Here is a 22,374-nt window from a genome sequence, read left to right as displayed (position 1 = left end):
GCACATTTACTAATCCACGAACTTCCGAAAGCATCCGAATGCGTTTTTTTCGTAATGATCTGTATTTTTGCATTTTTTTCGTTGCCGACACATTTTTTTCGTATTTTGCGCGACTTTTTCGTTGCCGTTACGACTTTATCGTATATTTTCTGCAACTTTTTCGGTGGCGACGCAAAAAAATTCAGATTTTTTTTCGCCGTTTACAATTGCTCAATACGAAAAAAACGCGCGCGGCTGCGAAAAATATGATAAAGTCGTGACGGTGACTGAAAAGTCGCGCAAAATACGAAACAATTGCGACGGCAACGAAAAAAAATCGCAAAATTTTCGTTTCCAATCCGATTTTTTCCCATTCGGATTTGAGGATTAGTAAATGTGCCCCTTAGTATTTAATACACAATATTAATATTTAATCTTTTCAATTGGCTTTTTTCCTGAAAGAAACTTTGTAAAAGTATAAGATGATAAAAGAGCCATTACTTGTCCAGCTTCTCAGATATAGACTTTAGTCTAATCCATTTACTCACTTCCCTGCCTGATTGGGTAACATTAATGAAACTAAATCATCTTTTTACTATTCACTGTTTGTAAAGTCTCATTTAAAAAGTTGCCAAGGATTACACATTTCTTTCAATTTGGACTTGGCCTTATATTGATTATATCAAACTCTATAAACTCTAGGGGGCACATTTACTAATCCACAAACGTCCGAAAAGCGTCCGAATGCGTTTTTTTTCGTAATGATCGGTATTTTGCGACTTTTTTGCGAATTGTTGCGAATTTTTCCAGCGCTCAATACGAAAAAGTCACAACAATTCGCGAAAGTCGTAATGGCTATGCAAAAGTCGCGACAATTCACGAAAGTCATAATGGCTATGCAAAAGTCGCGACAATTCACGAAAGTCATAATGGCTATGCAAAAGTTGCGACAATTCACGAAAGTCATAATGGCTATGCGACAGGGACGAAAAAAATCGCAAAAAATACGAAAAAGTCGCAAAATATTTATTTCCAATCCGATGTTTTCCCATTCGGGATTCGGATTTGTGGATTAGTAAATCAGCCCCTTGGACTATGCACAGAGCTAGTTAATGGAATGTTTAAGACTTGTCAAACTCTGAAAGATGGAAAATATGATACCGTGTGAATGTGCAGTATAACAGAACTTTATCAGTACTAACTATGGATTGTGTCAGAATGTCAATTATGTGTTAAAATAGTTTGTTTTGTTAAATAAAAAGTTACTCTTGTATAATAAGGTGTTTCCCTTTTTTTTTTTTTAAATCTCTTTATTTATCAATTTTATTTTTACACATTGATTAATAACAGTATCGGTGACATGGGTTACAATGCATCTAAATAAAGGAAACTGAGTAGTGTCAATGGCCGCTGGGGGTATTTTATGTCCTGTGGGAGAATAGAGATGTCTCGGTGAGGGTCAAGAAGGGTCGTTTGTAGATTGGTGTTGGAGTTTTTGAGTTTTGAAGGATGTCCAGGGTTCCCAGATTTCTTGATGTTGGTCCAGCGAGTCTGTTACGATAGCAGCAAGGTAATGCATAGTTTGTATATATTCCATGCGGGATTGTAATTGGGAGATAGCTGTGGGGCTAGCCAGTTCAGGGCAATGACCCAGCATGCTGCACCTATAAGTTGTAGGGTCAGTTTTGTAAAATTTTTGGGCTTTTGTAAAATTTTTGGAAGGTAATAAAAATAGTGCCAGCTCTAGGTCCGCCGTGACTTCTGTTTGCAACACCTGGGAAATAAGTTGGAATGTTTGGGACCAGAATCTTTCTACTGTTGGGCAAGACCACCAAGAGTGGAAGTTGTTTCCTTGCATCATACAACCCCTAAAGTATAATGGTGAAGAGGAGGGATTAAACTTATTTTGTAATATTGGTGTGACATACCATCTAGAAAGAAGTTTAGTGTTTCCCATTGTTTTGATCCTATGAAAGAAAGGGAGACAATATGGTTAGGGCATTAGAAGTACCAGTGGAATCCTCTTAAAGTGCCCCCTCTTAGCCACTTTGCCTCTTGCACTAATCCTGCATATTACCCTCTCAATCTCTCATACACCGGATCAATTTCACCAGTAGATTCTACATTGTCAGTCCAGCCCTGCCCATTAAATAAACCCAATAGGGCTGTTCTGCCCCCAATAAGGGGTAATTATATCTTAGTTGGGATCAAGTACAGGTACTGTTTTATTATTACAGAGAAAAGGGAATCATTTAAACATTAAATAAACCCAATAGGGCTGTTCTGCCCCCAATAAGGGGTAATTATATCTTAGTTGGGATCAAGTACAGGTACTGTTTTATTATTACAGAGAAAAGGGAATCATTTAACCATTAAATAAACCCAATAGGGCTGTTCTGCCCCCAATAAGGGGTAATTATATCTTAGTTGGGATCAAGTACAGGTACTGTTTTATTATTACAGAGAAAAGGGAATCATTTAACCATTAAATAAACCCAATAGGGCTGTTCTGCCCCCAATAAGGGGTAATTATATCTTAGTTGGGATCAAGTACAGGTACTGTTTTATTATTACAGAGAAAAAGGGAATCATTTAACCATTAAATAAACCCAATAGGGCTGTTCTGCCCCCAATAAGGGGTAATTATATCTTAGTTGGGATCAAGTACAGGTACTGTTTTATTATTACAGAGAAAAGGGAATCATTTAACCATTAAATAAACCCAATAGGGCTGTTCTGCCCCAATAAGGGGTAATTATATCTTAGTTGGGGTCAAGTACAAGGTACTGTTTTATTATTACAGAGAAAAAGGAAATAATTTTAAAAATTAGAATTCTTTGCTTATAATGGGTTCTATGGGAGATGGCCTTTCCATAATTCAGAACATTCTAAATAACAGATCCCATACCTGTAATCCTTTACCTATTAGACACATCCCAATTTAATGCAAGAAATATTAGAGGCCGACCATTTTAAGGCTATAGAATGACCTGGAGCATAAACATGACCATGACATATAACATTTAAACATAGACAATCATTTATATTTACCTAGGAATGTTAAATATTATTATTTTAGTCATTTGTGGTGTATATGAGCAGTTCTTAGATACTGAGTATGTTGGGAGCACTTGCTTCTGTTTCAGGTAACATACAGAACCTCATAGACTCCTTTAGGGCCCATCTTTGATTCTTTGGATTCCTGTAAAAAATGTTTTAGGCCCCAAGCATTCGCTACAGCAAGAAGGGAAACGTAAGGTTTGCCAGGATGTCATTATGGGAACAACAGCTATACCTCTGACTATTGCAGGTCTTTACACAAAATATTATATAAACAGCCCATAAAAACATATTTTTCTAGTAACACATTACACTGCATATTCTCATATACACAACCTGCCATTTTAAGCAGCAAGTTTGCCCTGTGCTTTGTACGAGGCCCTGTGCTTGCACACAAACCCAGGGTACACACACATGCAAACGTTGGTGCTTAAGGCTAAAGACACACAGAGCTACTTAGTAGCAGCTACTTGTCACGGCTACTAAACACCAGAAAATCCCCTGCCATAGACAATACTGAGAATTGCCTCTGCTAAAACACACGTAGAGACAATTATCAGCAAATGATCAGCATTGTCTATTTCTATAGCCGTAACAAGTAGCTGCTACAAGTAGCTCTGTGTGTCTTCACCCTAAAAGCTTGTAGGCCCCAAATTGTGTTTGCCTTGGTTTGATGGTTTTGCACATTTACAATCATAAACGCGCTACTAAAAACCTGTAAGTTGAAAAGGTATATAAACAATGGCTCTGAATGCAATGATTGATTAAATCTGGAGCCAGAGTATGTGCATTGATAATCTACATGTGTGTTTTTGCTATGTTTTTTGAGATGATTAAAGGACAAGGAAAGGTTAATATAAATTAAAAGTAAGTCTAAAGGCATTATTTTAAGTACTTACTGCATATCTAAATTCCCAGATCCCTGCTTGCTTCTCTGAGATATGGAGCTGGCAGCCTACAGCAGTGTGAAGCCTACAGTGACATCACTGAAATCTCTCTCCCCTTCCTGTAGGTGCCAGCGGCAGCCTTCCTATTCTCTGAGCATGTGTGTAACTTGATCCTGTCTCCTGTTCTGAGCTACACATGCCCACCAGCCAATCAGAAGCGGATCTGGCAGAGGGGGAGGGGGGGAGGGAATGAAACACATGTGCAGTATGAAGCAAGGAGGGAAAGGAAGGGAGAATACCTGTTTAGAGATGGCTGCCTGTTCTAGAAAATGTGAAGTAAGTGTGACTGAGTAAATATGTGATTAGGTGAGCCAAAAGTGTGGGGTTTTTACTAAACAATAGGAGGACTATTGGGCAGTATGCTTTTTACATTTTGACTTGCATTCTCCTTTAAAAGCATTTCTTAAACTTATTCTAGTTTCAAGTACTGTAAGACCCATCCCTGCTCTCAGTCCTGCTCAGACGGGTGGGGGGACAAAGGATGGGAATGTATTTTCGTATGGATACCCAAGTGCAGAGATGTAGCGGAAGAGCAGTTTTGAAAGTTAAGAGATGAATGTTCCCGGTTACTGTATTAGTTGCATAAAGGGAACGGTGACAAAGATTTTAACAGAGAACTGGTCATTTTTAATCAAGGTATAAATGATTCTGGTTACAGAATGCTGGTTAGATGATTGATGCGCTAATTCATTTAGGAGAGAATAAGTAGACAAGACTGCGGTTATACCCTGCCATTTTGCAGCTATTTACTATGGGTGAAAAATTGAAACTAAATTCACAAATTGTGTAACATTTAACATTTCACCAGGCCTGGCACAACAGCACCCCCTCTCCCCGCCTGATGGTGGCCCTGGGACAAATGTTCATTTCCTTTTAGAATGCTATTTTTCTTGACCATTTTCATCAGCAGGGTTATATATTTCATCAACATGGCCCTTTTCTAAAAGATCCTCAGCTCAGATCATCAGGCTCCCAGGGTCGCCATCAGGGGGGCAAAGGGGGGGCTGTTGTCCCGGGCCCGGACGATATCTTCGCTTTAAAGGGGGCCCGGATGTGATACCGTTTTTTTTTAGCTCGGGCCCCCTTTAAAGAACTATGGACCCTGTCATTAGTGGCCAGCGGGAAATTTGATTGGTTGCGCCCCGTGCGTCCGTACGCACAGGGCGCAACCATATAAAAAGTGCAGATGCAGCGGGGAGCCGGGCACAGATCTAGAGGACGCGGCCAGAGGAAGTCGCTGGTGGGGGAGCTGGAGAAAGTCGCTGGGGGGGGCTGGAGGAAGTCGCTGGGGGGGGGCTGGAGGAAGCCACAGGGGAGCCAGAGGGAGTCGCTGGGTGGGGGGGGGCTGGAGGAAATCACTGGAAATCACTGGGGGGGAGCTGGAGGAAGTCGATGGTGGGGGGAAGCTGAAGGAAGTTGCTGGTGGGGGGCTGGAGGGAGTCGCTGGTGGGGAGGGAGCTGGAGGAAGTCACTGGTGGGGGAGGAGCTGGAGGAAGTCGCTGGAGGGGGGATGGAGCTGGAGGATGCTGGGGGAGCTGTACAGATGCTGAGGCACATATCAAGAGGGGGGAACCGCAGGAAGTCACTGGGGGGAGCTGGAAGATGCTGGTGGGAGCAGGGGGGAAGCCGGAGGATGCTTGGGGCGGTGGGAGCTGGAGGATAGTGGGAAGGACGCTGGGGAGGTGCTGGCTACTAATGTTTTAGGAGGGGCTGGGCTACCAATGTCTGTGTGTCCTTTTTACTGATGGGAGGGTACATTGGGGGGCAGGGTGTGGGAGGAGGGGGACCCAGAAAATGTTGTTGTGAGGGGCCCCGTGATTTCTGATGGATAATTACATCTGCATGGGTAGTGGCAACTGATGCGTCATAATAAATTGCTTGAGTGCGTGTTTGTGAATCGGATGCAAGTGGCGGCTAACATTGCAGAGTGGGGATTGTTTCACCTATTGATGCAGCCCACGGAGTCTGGAATTGCTGCCATGTTCAGGGCTGGCAGTAGCTCTATTCTCTCAATAGGCCAGATTCATAGCAGTATCCTATTATGCTGCCCCCCTACCCCACCCCCTAGTACAGAGACCAGAAATTCGTTTTTTTTTGTTGCACCTGGTAACTTGGGGGGTGCAGTCGGCAGAGGTGTGTTTCTCAACTCGCTTTATGGCAGCAGCACCCCATGTCCTCTATTGTTATCTTCATCCTTATCGAGCAACTAGCTACCCTATGCATGGCATGCAATTACAAAAGCTCCAAATTCTGGCTGGAATTTTCCAGGGTTTCTTGACATTTTTTGCAAACTGTATTTCTCCTTAACAATTTGATTTATGCACTAAAATACAAAAGGGTAAAATGGAATGACACAAAGGAGATGTTTGTCTCTGCAAGATAAAGCATACAGGCAAGCAGAAGCTAACAAATATATACAATAAAAAAATAGTATGTAGGACGTGAGCCTCTATATGAACGATTATGTCAAGCTCACATTTTTCTTCCTTGGGCTGAAATGATATTATCTATACACCCTGAGTTGCTGCCCTGTAGCCATTCACAGAGTTCTGTCTTTATTTCAGATGCTCTTGGTGCCGCCGGTTTTGCCATTTGTAACTCAGTGAAGCAAGAAATTAAACAGGCATTTCAGAATCCCTCACACAACAGAGGCGCTGCTGGGCCATCTTGGTTACCGAATTCTAACAGCACCTTAGTTGTTCTATGTTTAATAATGGACATGTTCTGACTGAGCATTAAAGGAATATCAACATTAGTGAAGTCATAACTCACCTGCCTCTATCCCTCAGCAGCCTGGAGAATTGTGGTCCAACAACTGCTGATCCGTAAGTGGAAATTGGGTGTCCCCTTAGTGACAGAGACTTTTCTGTCCTTTGAAAACAACAAGTTGCAAAACCGAAAGTAATGAAAAAAGAAATGCATAGAAAAGAAAAAAAAGATGGCTTATAATTAGTGATGGGCGAAAAGTTTCGCCAGGCATGGATTTGCGGCGAATTTCCGCGTTTCGCCATTGGCGGATTGTTTCGCGAAACGGATGAAAAATTTCGCCGCGGAAAAATTCGCCGCACGTCCAAAAATTGTCGCCGGCGTCAAAAAAGAATAGTCGCGGGCGACAAAATAATAGCCGCGGGCGACGAAACAATAGCGTGCGACAAAATAATAGCCGCGGGCGGCGAAACAAGAGCCGCGCGACGAAATGAGAGCCGCGCGACGAAACAAGAGCTGCGGGCGACGAAAAAAGAGCCGCGCGTGACGAAACAATAGCCGCGGGCGACGAAACAAGAGCCGCGCGACGAAACAAGAGCCGCGGGCGACGAAACAAGAGCCGCGCGCAACGAAATAATAGCCGCGCGACAAAACAATACCCGCGGGCGACGAAACAAGAGCCGCACGCGACGAAACAAGAGCCGCGCGCGACGAAATAATAGCCGCGCGACAAAACAATAGCCGCGGGAGACGAAACAATAGCCGCGCGACAAAATAATAGCCGCGGGCGACAATTTTTTTTGTCGCACGACATTTTCACCGTTTCGCGAATTTTTCGCCGTTTCGCGGATCTTTTCAAAGATTCGCCAATTTTTCGGCGAAGCGAAACGGAACAGATTCGCTCATCACTACTTATAATAAGGAAAAAAGCCAGTTCAGCCTTTATATGTAGCAACCGCATTCATTCAGACTGATTGGCCATGATGTATGTCATAATAAATCAGAGTTTCTCTTTAGCTCCGGCATAGTTTCTTAGCAGTGGTGAATAACGAGGCTTTTATTAGCGCTGATCTTATTGGAGTGGATAAAATTATCTTTGAATCTTGTGTCATTTCGATGATTGCCCTTTAGCTGCTCCTAATTAAATGTAGAAGCACATTGCTTGTAACAAGAGCACGGCACACAGAATGTTCCTAGAGGCATGGATATCCTACCCCATTGAGCTTACCAACATCAACCAACATCTCCATGCTCAGAAAGAGTTGGTGGAGTTACAAATGTTCTGGTATCTGCCAAATCAAGGCCCCCAAAAAATTATATTTTCTGTTATTATTAAGTTATTGCAATAGTAGAAACAGGCACAATGGCAGCCCTTGATGTCAGATCTCTTGGATGATTAAAGTTTCTCTGAAATGATAAAGAAAGCTGATCACCCTTGTGCCTTCACTATTCTCAGCCTGTGTATGGTGGGAGGATGATCCTGACGGATATCTCTGTATCGTGGATGTGCTTGGTGGGGCAGGATAGATAATGTGCTGATGGGCTGTGCCAGCCTGGGCACTGGCAGATGTTACAGAGAAGAGGGGTCTCTGATAATGAAAGTCAAGCTGGCCATACACAGCCTATTCGGTTTGCTCGGACTATACATCCGCAGACGCAGTGAGCAAAGTGCAGTTTTGAGCGCAACCGTCATGTTTTTCCCATGGTGAGGCATTTTTTCCCAGTCTGCAAGTGTTATTGCTGCTGTAAGTGGGCATTGCACCTGATGCAGTTGTGCTCAGTGTGATTCTCCAAAATTAACACTGTGGGGACACCCAATTTGCACTTTCCCCTCAGTGAGGATGCTGAGCTCAGGGAGGATGGCAGTGCCCTGCAGAAACATTCTATGGATATTGCTGCCCTCTCCTCTGACATTCAAACATCTATGCAACAATATACTGTTTTCATATCAATTCTAATAGGCCAGATATTTTATTTTGAGCAAGGTATAAGGTGCCGAACTGCCTCTGCTACAAGTAGGATGTAAATGAGCATTAAAGGGTGCACTTCTGAACCTGCACTTACAGCATTGTCAGTCACAATTGGAACCCATTTTGTCAGTAGAGCTCTAATTGCAGTCTACGTCTGCCTTGTAAGTGTTCTCCTCCCTATGTGAAGGCTTCTCTGGTGAATTAAGGATCTAATTTTTCATATTTTTACCTACAATGCAGAGTTTTCCCATTCAATTCCAGTGCAATTTTGAGTGCCTGGATTTGCACATGGGACAGTTGTTTCCAATGTGTTACAATGCACACCATGGCCAGTACCTCGCCACAGGCAGCAGCACCCCTGAAGATACCATTGATGGCAAAAAGCCACTCCTGGTAATTTTAAGAGCTGAAATTCCAATTTTAAAATATGAATTTGCTCTTTACCCCTGGTAAGTTCTAGTGCAGAGAGTACTATTGCGCTGGGGGACGAAATGCCCTTGGCCATGGGGAATGGACATGTTTTATGAACTGGACATTGAATTTTTGAAATGAGGAATCGTGTCATTTCTTGAGCTCATCATTTAAATAATGTCATGTGATTGTTTCAGTTTAATTTTGCTTCACCCACCCCTAGAATTACTGCCGCCTTCAGGGTGGTGTAACTCCGGGGGGCCCCAGTGCTAGTAGGCTTTATATTTCTATTAGGCCCTATTCAGGTTGCTAGGATAAGGAGAAGCCCTAAACCAGGTAATGGTTAAAATTCTATTCTAGAAAGAAGCTGTAGAGCCATTATACAAAACAAACATTAACATTGGCAGAACATTCAATTAATAGATAGTTCCTAGGACTCCAGTACTGAGAGGCAGGATGTTCATAACCACCATTCCACTGAGCAGTGTGAAAGAGATGAGCTGGCCCAACTATGCAATGTATTTCTAAACACAGCAGGGCTGGAATTGTGGGACTTGCAATCACATGTGCTCATTGTGTGATGGGAATGTAGCACCAGCCGCACACTGGCCTGTGATGCCACTAGAAGCTTCCCGAGGTCTTAACAGATGGCAATGTTAATAGCGCAATGGCACTGTGTATCATGACTTAAATCAATAAAGCTGGGGCCGCTCAGCCGTGTAATAAACAGTGCAGCTGTGACCTGTCTGTTCCACGAGTATAGCCGTTCCTACTATTTGACTGCGTGCTGGTTGCAAAAATAACTCACAATAGTGAAACAATGACTTGGAGTAGGCAGTCATTACTATTTGGCCTTAGATATATTTGTGTTGAACGCGTTTCAGTAAATATATACATTAGCAGTTTCATTCAGAGCAATGTTTTGCACAAGAACATTATTTACATATTTACTTATATACACAATTTGCACACACATGCAGCTGTGTTTGGCGCAACGCAGTTGGGTCAAGATAACGTGTTTGCGTCCGCAGTGACGCCTAAATTCTGGGCCGAGTTGTGGGAAAAAAAACATGGCAATAATTGCACTCTGTACACTGCACACTGCACTTATGGATGTAAATGAGCCCTAATGGATGCCTTGGTGTGCTGATACAGTCCTCTACTGACAGGTCTCTATAGGCCCTAGTCACAAAGACTATTTTCGTGCGCTATTTGATGCAACGTGCGCTAATTAACGCAGCGCTATATTCCCTAATTAACGCAGCGCACACAAATTGTCACCACGTGCGAAAAAACGCACGCCATATTAGCCATACACACCATTACTTTCGGAAAACTACTGTTCTGAAAATGACCATTTCCCTGCAAACTGGAGGCTGCATCACTCTAGGGCCAACACAGACTTGTATAAATCCCACTGCAAAGTCCATATTGTGTTGCCAAAAGCTCATGAACTGTACTTTTCTATAATTACCGCCTGCCCCAAGTAGGTGTTAATTTTCGCACAGACTAATGCGAAATTTAGCGCGTCTAAGTGTTTGTGAATCATACGTTAGTGTTATTTCTGCGTACTAATTAACGCAATGCATTAAAATTAATGCATTCGCTTGCGCGCTATTTAATGCGACTTAGCGCTTGCGATAATACTTTAGCGAATCACACGTTTTTTTAGCAAAAAAGCATGCGATAACACTTATCAACCTTAAGGGAATCAACCCTTATGCCTGATACCCTTGTCAGTTCCTTTACTAAGGCAGCAGAGCCTGTAAAGGAGAATACTCCCAGCTATCATTCCTGGTTGGAGCCAGAAAGCTGCTCTTTCTAAATAAAGCTGACTATCTCACTTTCCTAGAAAGTGCTATTACATATATCTTTCCTGCATTAGTGAATCCTCGTTCACAGGGTCCCTGCTCCCCATCTTCTCCAAAGGTAAAGATCCCTCTGAGTTAAGAATGCTTTACTGGGGCCCTGTTGATCCCAGGCTCAGTGGAACATCCATCTGGTTCAACAGATGCAACCAGAGAGGAAGATCCACCACTTTGCTAACTTTATGGGGCCCATTTATTAAAGTACGATGGCCACAAAAAAATTGTATGTTTTCTAAAGTTTAGAATTGTTTGTACTGTCAATGATAATATCGTTAAAAATGAACAACTTTTTCGTACCAGGTTGGAGCTGAAGGCTTCCAAAATCATGCATTAAAGTTTGAAAGTCAGAAAGGTTTTTGTGCCGCTTCCGATTGTTCGGATACGAAAATTTTGTAACTTTCGGATTGCTACCACGATTTTTCGTACATCCACGAAAAGAATTTTCGTAACATTTTCGAAGAAATTACCACTATTAATACAAATTTTTGCCAGTTGTACTTAGAAACATCCAAAATTCAGAATGGGCCCCTATGAGTGAAAGGGAATGGTCTAACTATGGGTCAATAATATGTAAATAGAAAAATCTCTTACATGGGGCTCTGCCCAGTAACAGTGACATAAGGGAGTGTAAGGGTTAAAGCTACAGGTATTGTTAACCCTATAGGTCCCTATGTAACTTTTGGAGGTGTCAGGCTTCAAGCTTCCTGGTGTCATTCACTTGTTGCCAAGGAACTAGTATCCTGTTCTCTCCCTTATTAAGTCTCTCCTGGGGTCTTTCCCTCCTTAACTAACGTCTGCAGCCTTCGCTAAAGGCTTACAAGCTTTGGGGCAGGAGGGTGCAGTCATACCCCTGGTGTCCTGGTTGTTGTGCCTCTGAGTACAGTATAGTGTCTGGCTAACAGATCTGCTTGATAATACATACAAAACATTTCTTATTAACAGGATAAATAAAATCAGCATCAAAATTCAATCTGCTTTTGAAAAACAGACGCCAAGCTGAATATCAATCCTGCCAAAATTGCTGCTTTTACACCTTAAGTTTAGCACCACAGATAAAAGACATTAAACTTTTATTAATCCCTCTATTGTGTTTGTAGTTTTTATTTTGGCTCAGGGGAAGAGGCCTGACACATTAGCTCCTTGCCATTATTCTAATTGGCAGCTTTAATATTTTATTGCCTAGAGTCGAGTATTGGTTTCCTTTTCTTTTAGGCAGCACACTGCCCATGAAACCACTTTTATAGGAAGAGTATCTGGTGTACACTTACTGCATCAATATACTTTAATAATAAGGGTGAAAGAGTGATGCCCAATGTAAGGCCCTTCAAGTGCTGTTCAAACAACTCCCAGTATCCCAAGGATGCATCAGTGTTGGCCATCTCTGATATACAGTAAAATCATTTACCGGTACTTTGTTTTTACCTGGTGGTGTAACTACTCTGCATCTGCCCCCCCCCCCTGCCCCACCTCCCAGCACAGTGTAGCAAACTATACTCAGCCCCCTTACCCTGCATGCATGTGTAAATGAGAGCCGGATTTATGTGCAACAATAGAGGTAGCAGACCCCGCTTTCCAGGCCCCACTGTGTACCGGCCACTGTGAGTGAGGGGGGGGTCTTCTACTTCTATATTTTTTACCCATGACTCGCTACAACAAGGGTCTGGTTTTGACCCGGACAGCCCAATATTAGGAAGGGCTGTCCAGGTGAAAACCTCCCGCCCGGTTTCCCAAATTAGGACAAACAGGAAGGACTCACTGACATTGATGGGGTGATATGCCAATCGCGATCGCCGGGTCATAGCCCCCTCCGGTGACATCATGGTCCGCCTCTTTCCCGCCCCATGATGTCACAGACTACCTTTCCCCACCCCTGTGACATCATCGCCAGCGAAGAAAGCTGGCAGAGGCGGCAACCCTAGCTACAGCAGTAGTTGTCTGGCTTGAATAAGTTCAAGACCCCTTTGAAGTTCCAAAATCCCTAAATTGCCCACTCTCATTTCAGACCCTGCAAAATGCTGGTACCGTCATGTGACTGCACAAGATGCTAAAAGATCATCTTCCCGGTCTGGGAAAAATGCCTAGTAGTCCTTTCTTATTTCCACCATAGGTACCATTTGGTACTGCCTACTATTGTTATTAGAGATGGGCCTAGAAATGAGGTTCTCTGTTGGGAACTAAGAGGCCCAATCCAGTGGTGGTAAAAATAATGTGAAAATCATCTATATTGATGTTTTCAAGTGATTGGTGGTGGTTGTGGGCAATGTGTTGTGTTTTAATGAGACAAGAATAGTGTAGGGACAATGGGACTACATTTAGTGGATTTTAAAAACAGCTCTTTATACATGCCTGATCCAATGGATGGGGCTCAACCTTTAGAAAGCACCTACTGTATCTGTTCTACTAGCTTCAGCCTTATAATAAGAATCTAGTGCCCAGCATTAAAAAAACTGCACTTGTTACTGCATTATTAATGGAGTAATCCCCTTTAAAGACAGCTGGGCCCAACCTTAGACCAGTTAGAGTGAGATTTTTTCTATTTACAGTTTGGGATTCCATAGAACAGCTTGTTGTAGGGTCACTGTAAAGGCTATAGTCTTACAACTATGGTATGTTATGAGCTATTGAAAGCTATTAACCCCCCTATATAAAAAAAACAACATAGAACAATGTAATGAAGTTAATTTCCCCTTAGATTTAGGTGTTCACTATAGACAGAAGCAGTTGAGCCACACATGGCTGTGACATACTGGTAATCCTCTGTAAGCTCTGTAGGGATTTTCATCTACACTGACACCTACTATCAGACACTGGAGTGGATTTTCTATTTATGGAAGACTTGTCTGTTAGTAACCATGAAACAGACTTACGCAGTCAGTTAGGAAAATACCCGGGACGTAGTTGTCTGCGGTAGGATAGACCAAGAAAACAGGTTTGTTTGATCCCTCCGACCAATACTGGAGCTTCCTTCCCCGAAAGTGCTTTCTAATTACCTTTAATCTATTGTCAGTGTCATTCGAGATGCTGAAACAGAAAAAAAGGTGAAATTTCAAGGACAGAGCGATTAAAGGAAGCCTACCTGAAACCTTAGGCTAATGTGACACCCGCTTCACAATTTACATTGGTCATCAGAATGTTTAGCTTTAAAATTTTAATGCACTGAATGTCAGGGAATAGGCATGTAAGGAGGCTCTTGCTGTGTATGGGATACCAGAGCGCTGAATGCTCCTATCAGCCCCTTATGTAGGTGAGTATGGAACTATTAATGTTTTCCTGGGATCAGTAGAGAATTGCAATGGATTTAACTCATTGTGTGCCAGTGCTATGCTCTGCTAATTAAGTTCCATATCAATCTCTTGTAGATATGGCTGTTGAAATGTCAAAATATACAAAAAGGTAAATATATATATATATATATATATATATATATATATATATATAAAATGTGGTGTATATGTTACTTAATAGGAACATTCCCATGTTTTACCTTCATTCTTGTAAATGTAAGAAGTACTGTACATGTAAAGGCAACCATTCCTATTTCATGCTATATATATCCTTACAACTCTAGCTGAATGTCTCTGAATAAACCCATGATTTATTAACATGCAGAACTGATAGTTTATTCCGCTTGCTGCTTTCTTTTTCAATAAATATTTTCAGACCCACAATGGCAGTTTAATGCACGTGACCCCTCTCCCACGCTTATTTTTATACATTGCAGTTATCTCACTAATTTGCAAAGTTAATAATATGTTTCTGGGAATAAATTCCTAATAGGGGGCTTTAGCTGTCATTCTCCTTCCTGAGATTATTTATTCAGCAATCAACATTTCTTTTTACAATCTTCTGCCGCAGTAATCATTTCAGCCTTGCATTTTAACCATCAAAAAGTCTAAATGTACATGAATGTGTATGGTTAGTCTTGTGTGTTTTTCCCCTTTAGTGCCAAAGACTTTTGAACAATGGAACTCTAAAGTGTATTATAAAGGTAAGTGTGTTTCAGAAGCACATTGTAACAGTTGGGAAGTTATTGTATTGGGTGGGATGTCGTGTTGGGAACTGTAAACTTATTTTCAAAGGAGTGTAAATTCAGTTGCTACTGCAGGGGTATCAGCGTGATACAGTTTTTTAGGGTGAAGACACACAGAGCTACTAGTAGCAGCTACTTGTCGCAGCTACAGAAATAGACAATACTGATCATTTACTTATAATTGTCTCTACGTGTGTTTTACCAGAGGCAATTCTCAGTATTGTCTATGGCAGGGTATTTTCTACCATTCGTTCAATATGGCTAAAAATCCAAGTCCGGCAATTGCCAGCTTAAACCTGCTGGGATCACGTAGAAGTCAATGGCAGATGTCTCTTCCTTTCTCTAGAGGATCCTTTTCTTTTGCTTTGAAACTTTAGAGGTTTTGGATTTTTGATGCTGGTTTTTTTGTGCAACGATTCCAAAAAGTAGAGGTGTTTTGGTGTGAAAATTCAAAAATTCTGAGTTTCCTGACTTTTCTCTGACTTTTTCAGTTCAGACTTTTAAGCAAATGCCAATCATTTGTTGAAATGAGTTTATTCAAATAGCGCTGGTTATTATGCTTGTTCAATAAATCCATGGCAGGGGGCCCAGACTGAAGGCTAATTAGGGAGAATCCTTATTTGAACTCCTAGATGGACTTGAAAGTAAAAGCCCAGCTTGAAGGTCAGTTAGGTTGAGATTTGGACTAAGTACATACTTGCTGCCCTAAACATAAATATTATTGGGACTGGGGCTAAATGACCAGTACAGAAACATTTTTCCTACACCAGCGACCATTTCTTAACCTAAAAGGGGCCCTGACCAAAGGTTGAGCTTTCAAGGGGCACTTGAACTGAAAAAGTATGGCAGCCACTTACCACAGATTATGAGGCCATATACAAACAAGGCCAATAGTATAATGTTTATTTGTCCTTACCATGTCAGCTTTGTGACCGGAACTGACTGTCTTTTGTTTAAAAAATAGAAATAATTGAAAAAAAGTCATCATTTATTATACCCTACAAGAAACTATACGTTCTCTGAAGGTGGATCGCCCCTTTAACCTACAATAACATTTCTAGTGGCTCTAACATAGAGAGTAATACTGTTGAATTTTAAACTATTCTGAATTTTCATCATTTTCAGGATCACTCACTCAAGATGTACTCGTTAGGAAGGAGGTCGATGTTATTCGATGGCTTCCCTGACCCCACTGATACATGGGATATATGCGAAACTATTGGCAAAGGAACTTATGGGAAGGTCTTCAAAGTAACAAACAAGAAAAATGGAAGTAAAGCAGCAGTGAAAATCCTAGATCCGTTTCATGTAAGTTTCATGTTCTACTTGGCTCCTCCATCTACCCAATCTTCTGTTTAAAGCTTGCCCAGGTGTAGATACAATTTACACTTTATCAAAAAATAAGTATTTCAGTGGCCAGTCGAAAAGGGCCAAAGTAAATGGGAAACAGACCACAGATTTAAAGGGCAAATCAAGCAACAGTATCCAAACGTATCCCAAACTCAACACAAAAAAATTAAGAAAAAAAACCCCACATTTTTATTCGAAAATCCATACTAAAACCATACAAACAAAATGCTGCCTTACGCGTTTCGTACCCTACCTGTACTTAGTCAGAGGCAGTTGTGACCCCATGGGATCCAAAGCACATTTTTAAGCACAAATCACCCCTGCGGCTAGAAGAAGTTTCTGTCTCTTACAAAGATTTAGAAACTTCTTTACAGAGTGAAAGCTGATTTGCTGCGGCATGTCATGAGGCCACACCCCTCAGCAGCAAACATGTGTAAAGGGAAAGTAAAGGAATGGAGCCGGGCTGGGTGCTGATGAAGGTGCATTTGTACATGTAACAATAAAGCAGCTTATGGTTTATATCCTTTATATCCTCATATAAACAGCACTTCAGGCTCTTTTGCATTTGGGTTTGTGCTGCTCACCCACAGGGTTAGATGCGCTGCCAGTCACCCTCCTGCAAATACACATGAACATACAAATCTCCAGATACAGGGGTAATAAAAGAGACTTCCCCCATACCAGTGACAGTGACACATCAACTGCAGCAATTTTACAGACCTCTGCACAGGCAACTGTGTGTGTACAAGCACATAGACTCCTGTATGTTGGATTCACAGGCACCTCTATATGTCTCTCAGTCAGAACTCTCCTTTCAATTTTGTTGCATGTTCCCCCGACGAAGGCCCCTGAGGGGTTGTATCAATGGGTGTTTATTAAAATTTTGAATTTTTTTGTAGGTGTGCCCTATTGAGTGCTTTTTTTGTTTAGTTATTTGGAGACATTCAGGTGGTCTCCTGTAGTGAGCACCTTCGCTTGGTTTTCTCTTTTTCTTCATTTTGGTGTGCCATCCTGTATTCTGTGTTCTGCAGAACTCTCCTGTAGACTGACTAGCCAGGCTCCCAGGCTCCTTGTTTGGCCAGTTGAGTCTCATCAGCCCCACCTGGTCAGTGTGTAGCATTTACTCTGCTACATTTATTGCCCAGCTATTGTGCCATGGGGAGAGGCTAAACTGTGCCAGAGGGTGTATAGGCAAAACAAGGGAAACCTTTGCACAAACACTATAACTATAGAGGAAGCAGACTCAGGGGGGAGCTCTGGGGAACAGGGGGGTCCTGACTGCAAGGTCTGCTTGCTCTATAGCCACTGAGAGATTGTGCATCCGCTGCTAGCTGAGGTACTCACTCGCTTGTGTGTCTACCTGCAGCGAGGGGGGCAGGTTAGGCTTCGGTGCGTGCCAGACCCTCCACAGATTTTTTGCAGGGGGCCTGGTGGTGTATCATTACGCCGCTGTTTATATTTCTAATAGATTCTTGTTTTGTTGTGGAAACATAGTAAAAGAAAAAATAATTTCTAATGAATGATAATTGATTATAACCCTGCCTGAAGCCAGTCCCTGTATTCTAAAGAGATGGCCATATATTTTCTAACTGAATAGCTTACATACAGTGTGACTACAATGTTATTATTAACCGGAATCTACCGAAACTCCCACTTACCCCCTGGGCTCCCAGTGGCTTTCATTCTCCCGAGTACTCACTCATGCACAGTGATCATTCCGTGATCATCCCGTCTGGGCACGGGCAATTAAGATGCCCATAGGATATTGGCAGCACACTGTGCGAGTTGTAATAGTCCCCCGAGAGACAGCCTCCTGGGGTTGATAGGCCTGAATCCCCTGCCGGCTCACTTGGCATTTATGTTTCACTTTGCTGGGCCTTGTGCTCAATACCTTGATTGCTGCTCAGCAAAGAAAAGGCAAGTGATATGTGACTTCTTTCATGTTTTGTCTTATAAATAACCAAGAAATAAAGTTCTAGGTGTTTGTTAGTGACTCAGGTGGGTGAGAAGACAATGAAGTGCCAGACAATGTAAGGGTGAATTGGGTTGAATTTTAGACCTTCTTCCAATGTCTTTTCCAGGTTTTCAGATAGGAAAGATGGGCAGGTGGGGGTTGAACTTTGGATGTCAGTCGAGAATGGTTGGACTGACCCACTCCTCTCTGCCCAGAACACAAGCAGCCTGTCAGAACTGAGCCAAGTTAAATCTTAAAGACTAGACAATAAACTTTAAAAAGGGCATTTTTCTTGTTTTCTAGTGTCAGTAGCACCAGTTTAGTGATCTTCAGGTCCAAGACCAGGGCAGCATCAAGACTGATGGTTGTACCAAACTAATGTAACCATCGACCCAACCAATTCCTACTTACCCAGTTTCCCCTTAAAAAAGCCCACTGACTGTCCAGGATGGATTTATAAAGGCCATAGCTTTAATAACACATTGATCAGTAACACAATAACTTGTAATCCAGATAACCAACTCCACGGGAATCCTTGCAAGAACTAAACCAGAGTGAATGGGATGCCCGCCATGCCAGCCCCTTGTGTAGATGTGCAGGGGTGGGCAAGTGAAGGCAAAGCAAACCTTAAGCTGGCCATACATGCACCAATAATATCATACGAAACCTCGTTTCGTACGATATTCGGTGCGTGTATGGCAAGTCGGCGAGTCAACCGATATCGCAGGAAGCTGCTGATATCGGTCGACTCGCCGATCGGGCCAGTTAAAAGATTTTGATCAGGCGCCATAGAAGGCGCCTGATCAAAAACTGCCTTCAGCGCTGAATCGGCAGAAGGAGGTAAAAATCCTATTGTTTCTACCTCCTTATCTGCCTGTTTCAGCCCTGAAGGTTAGTGGCGGATCTGACGATCTTTCGTGCAACCGACGGTCACACGAAAGATCGTCAGATCGCCACATGTGTGGCCACCTTAAGTCCAAACCCCTCCCTTTCTCCCAATAACAGTATCCAAGGAGGCTGTATACAAGAAAAAACTCCAGTTATAAACAATTATTTAAGTCTCGGTGAAGCCCCCTTTTATTTTTACACCTATTGCCTTACTGACTTCCTCGCGTGGAAAATCCCACCCTCCTTTACATTGTTCATCTGGGATGCTCCATTCTTCTTACACTAATTTAAACATCTCTTCATTTTTTACAATGTCCTTTCAGATTTGTGAGTTTTATTGCTCTTTAAATCTAAACCTCAGTCTCCTGGGTCTGATCTGTTTCAAAACCACCACTTTGTAAGGGTCTGAAGTGTCTGTGTCTGCTTCAGTTTCCTTTGGATGCACACAGTCAAATGAATTTGCTTTTGACGAATCTGACTCTTAGTGCATGTGAATTAGATTGTAAGCTCCACTAGGACAGGGATGTGGTGATTCTGATGTGAATGATGTATCATTTCTGTTAAATGTTGCTAAATATATATTTGCTATAATAAGAGATAAAATAATAAATCCTCTCACCAGGCATTGATAACAATTATAAAAAAAAAATAGAGGGAATGAAACTTACAATAAAGAAAGACCTTTGGGACTATTCAATGGGTTAAGCATTTATTTGGGCAGTACTTTCATTATTTTCATTTGGATAGTTTAGAGCTATAATGAGTGACTGAAATTGATAAATGAATGTTCCTTTCTACTGCACATTTCATGTCCCGTGGTGCTGTTATAATAAATGAAGCTAATCATGTATTAATAATATATACAGTATAGTCTGCAAGGGCAGTGGGCAACTTGATTTGTGATTTATGCACTTCTGTATAGTTGCACTTGGTTCTGCTTGGCCCTTCCTGCCTTCCGTTCCAAAATGGGCGCTGCTCCACCTTTTGACACAGGGGGAACCTACCGTCAGCTCCTGACCAGACAGTAGCTCCAGGGTTCCCTTAATGCCCTGCATCCATAGGCACAATACACTTGCAAATATAGAATTGAGCGCAGCATCGGAACAGTGGAAATTATGGCAGCTAGACTTCCATGCAATGTGCAGTTGTGGCAGTTTCACAGATACAGCACAACTGCATTAGACACAATGCCCACTTGTAGCTGCAATCTGGGAAAAACACACACTAACTTTTAAAGGGACTTTCCCCAGGTCAAGCCCAGATCAATAAATCAATAAAAAAAAAAATTATTTACCACCATGCAAGTAAAAGGAAGAAAAACATTTACCTCACAACTCTGGTCATGCCCATTCCCACACCTTGTGTCTCAACCCTTTCTCCTTGTAGATTGTAAGCTCTTTTGGGCAGAGCCCTCTTCACCTCTTGTATCGGTTATTGATTGCTTTATATGTTACTCTGTATGTCCAATGTATGAAACCCACTTATTGTACAGCGCTGCGGAATATGTTGGCGCTTTATAAATAAATGTTAATAATAATAATAATAATAATTTAAAAACAATGAAACACCAGTAAAAGGGAGAGGTTTCCCTGAGCCATATCACGTGGAGGTGGGCCCCCTCTTCCATACAGATGAAACATCCGATTTCAACAGAGTTGAGTTTTGAATGTCTTATGGAGCTGGACTGCTATATCTCCTAATTGGAACCATTTGGGGAACGATTGATTGGCCTGCTGTACCTAAGAGTGTTGGAACAGTTCCACTAAGCGATAATTATCATCACGATTAGCCTGACATGCTCGCTTGGGTATGCATTTCTTTGCAGTTATGCTGAGAGAGTGAGAGTCAAGCTAAATGTGATATATCCTTTATTAACACTTGGGGACATTGGGCAATATTTCATAACAACAAGATATCCTTATGTTATCAATACGTATGATGGTGATACGTATTTATGAGTATTATGATAACAATTATATAAAAGTTGCACAGCGTACTGATCCCCCAATAAGGAACCTTCAAATATCATACATGTGGCATTAATTTTCTTTTTGGAACTGATTGATGCTCAACACTGATTAAATTGGCCACATATTATAGGATATGGGAATTTATGTCAGGATTGAACTCTGATATTGAATAACTCTGCATGTTGGATGTCTCAGCATTTTATTGCCATGTCTCGATTTATTCAGGATTGGTTAATTTAGGAAGTGGTTACGGAAGGGCCCCCCCTTGTACTGGTGTTACTCTTGTTTTTAAATATTTTTGATCTTTTTCTTTTGCTGGCATGGTGGTAAGTACATATTTTTGTTATTGATATTATTGTATGATTGATCTGGGTTTAATCTAGGGTAAGTCCCTTTAAAAGTCAGTGTGTGTTTCTGTAGTATATAAAGCAGAGAACACCCCTGATCAAAACAATATTTGGTCATTCATAGCAGGTTTGATAGCCCAGTAGGGCTATTCTGGGGAAAATGCTGCATTGTGGGACAAAAATGCACTTACGTATATATCTTAAACAATGTCTCTACATACATTGGTAGATATTAGTCCACATATAAACTGCATCATTGTCATTTTATTTACAGGAAGATATAGATGAAGAGATTGAAGCAGAATATAACATTCTGAAAGCTCTTTCCGATCACCCCAATGTAGTAAAGTTCTACGGAATGTATTTCAAGAAAGATGTGAAGACTGGGGATCAGCTATGGCTTGTTCTAGAGGTTGGTGCTGTGTGAATCCCAGTTCTGGGTTGGATTGGGTCGGTGCTGGGCCACGGGACTTCTCCTTACGTCCTCCCATGAGCGTGCATAAGTGAAACACATCAGGGGAGGACACCAGAGGCCATCATGACCATAATAAAGTAACAACAGGAAAAAAAAATTACATTCACAGATTTATTTAAATGTGAGTTTAGAGCTTAATACATAAAAACTCATTAACAGCGTATTTATGAAATGGTGAACCATAACTTTCACCCATTGATAAATCTGCTTCTGAAAATCCCATAAGAATGAAAAGCAAGTGGGTGAATTTTTATGTATTAAGCTCTAAACTCACATTTTGATAAATCTGCCCCTTAATATACAATTATGTCATCAATAGAACCAGCCCAAGAGTCAAGACACGCAGAGCTACTAGTAGCAGCTTCTTGTCACAACTATTCAAATAGACAATGCTGATCATTTACTGATAATTGTCTCTA

At 41.7% G+C, this 22,374-nt stretch overlaps 1 protein-coding gene across 1 annotated transcript in view; it reads left to right on the top strand.

Moving 5' to 3' along the window:
• Window positions 1-16,100: 16,100 nt before the first annotated feature.
• The window catches only part of myo3a (myosin IIIA), a 95,676-nt gene continuing 89,402 nt past the window's right edge, over window positions 16,101-22,374 (top strand). Inside the window, exons 1-2 of the mRNA XM_031904487.1 lie at window positions 16,101-16,279; window positions 21,755-21,892. Coding sequence (XP_031760347.1) covers window positions 16,112-16,279; window positions 21,755-21,892 — 306 coding nt within the window. The 5' untranslated portion in view covers window positions 16,101-16,111. The remainder of the gene's footprint in view (window positions 16,280-21,754; window positions 21,893-22,374) is intronic.

The sequence above is a fragment of the Xenopus tropicalis genome, chromosome 6 (assembly GCF_000004195.4).
Source record: "Xenopus tropicalis strain Nigerian chromosome 6, UCB_Xtro_10.0, whole genome shotgun sequence".
In the NCBI taxonomy this organism is placed as follows: domain Eukaryota; kingdom Metazoa; phylum Chordata; class Amphibia; order Anura; family Pipidae; genus Xenopus; species Xenopus tropicalis.
This window is presented reverse-complemented; position numbering and strand designations above follow the sequence as displayed.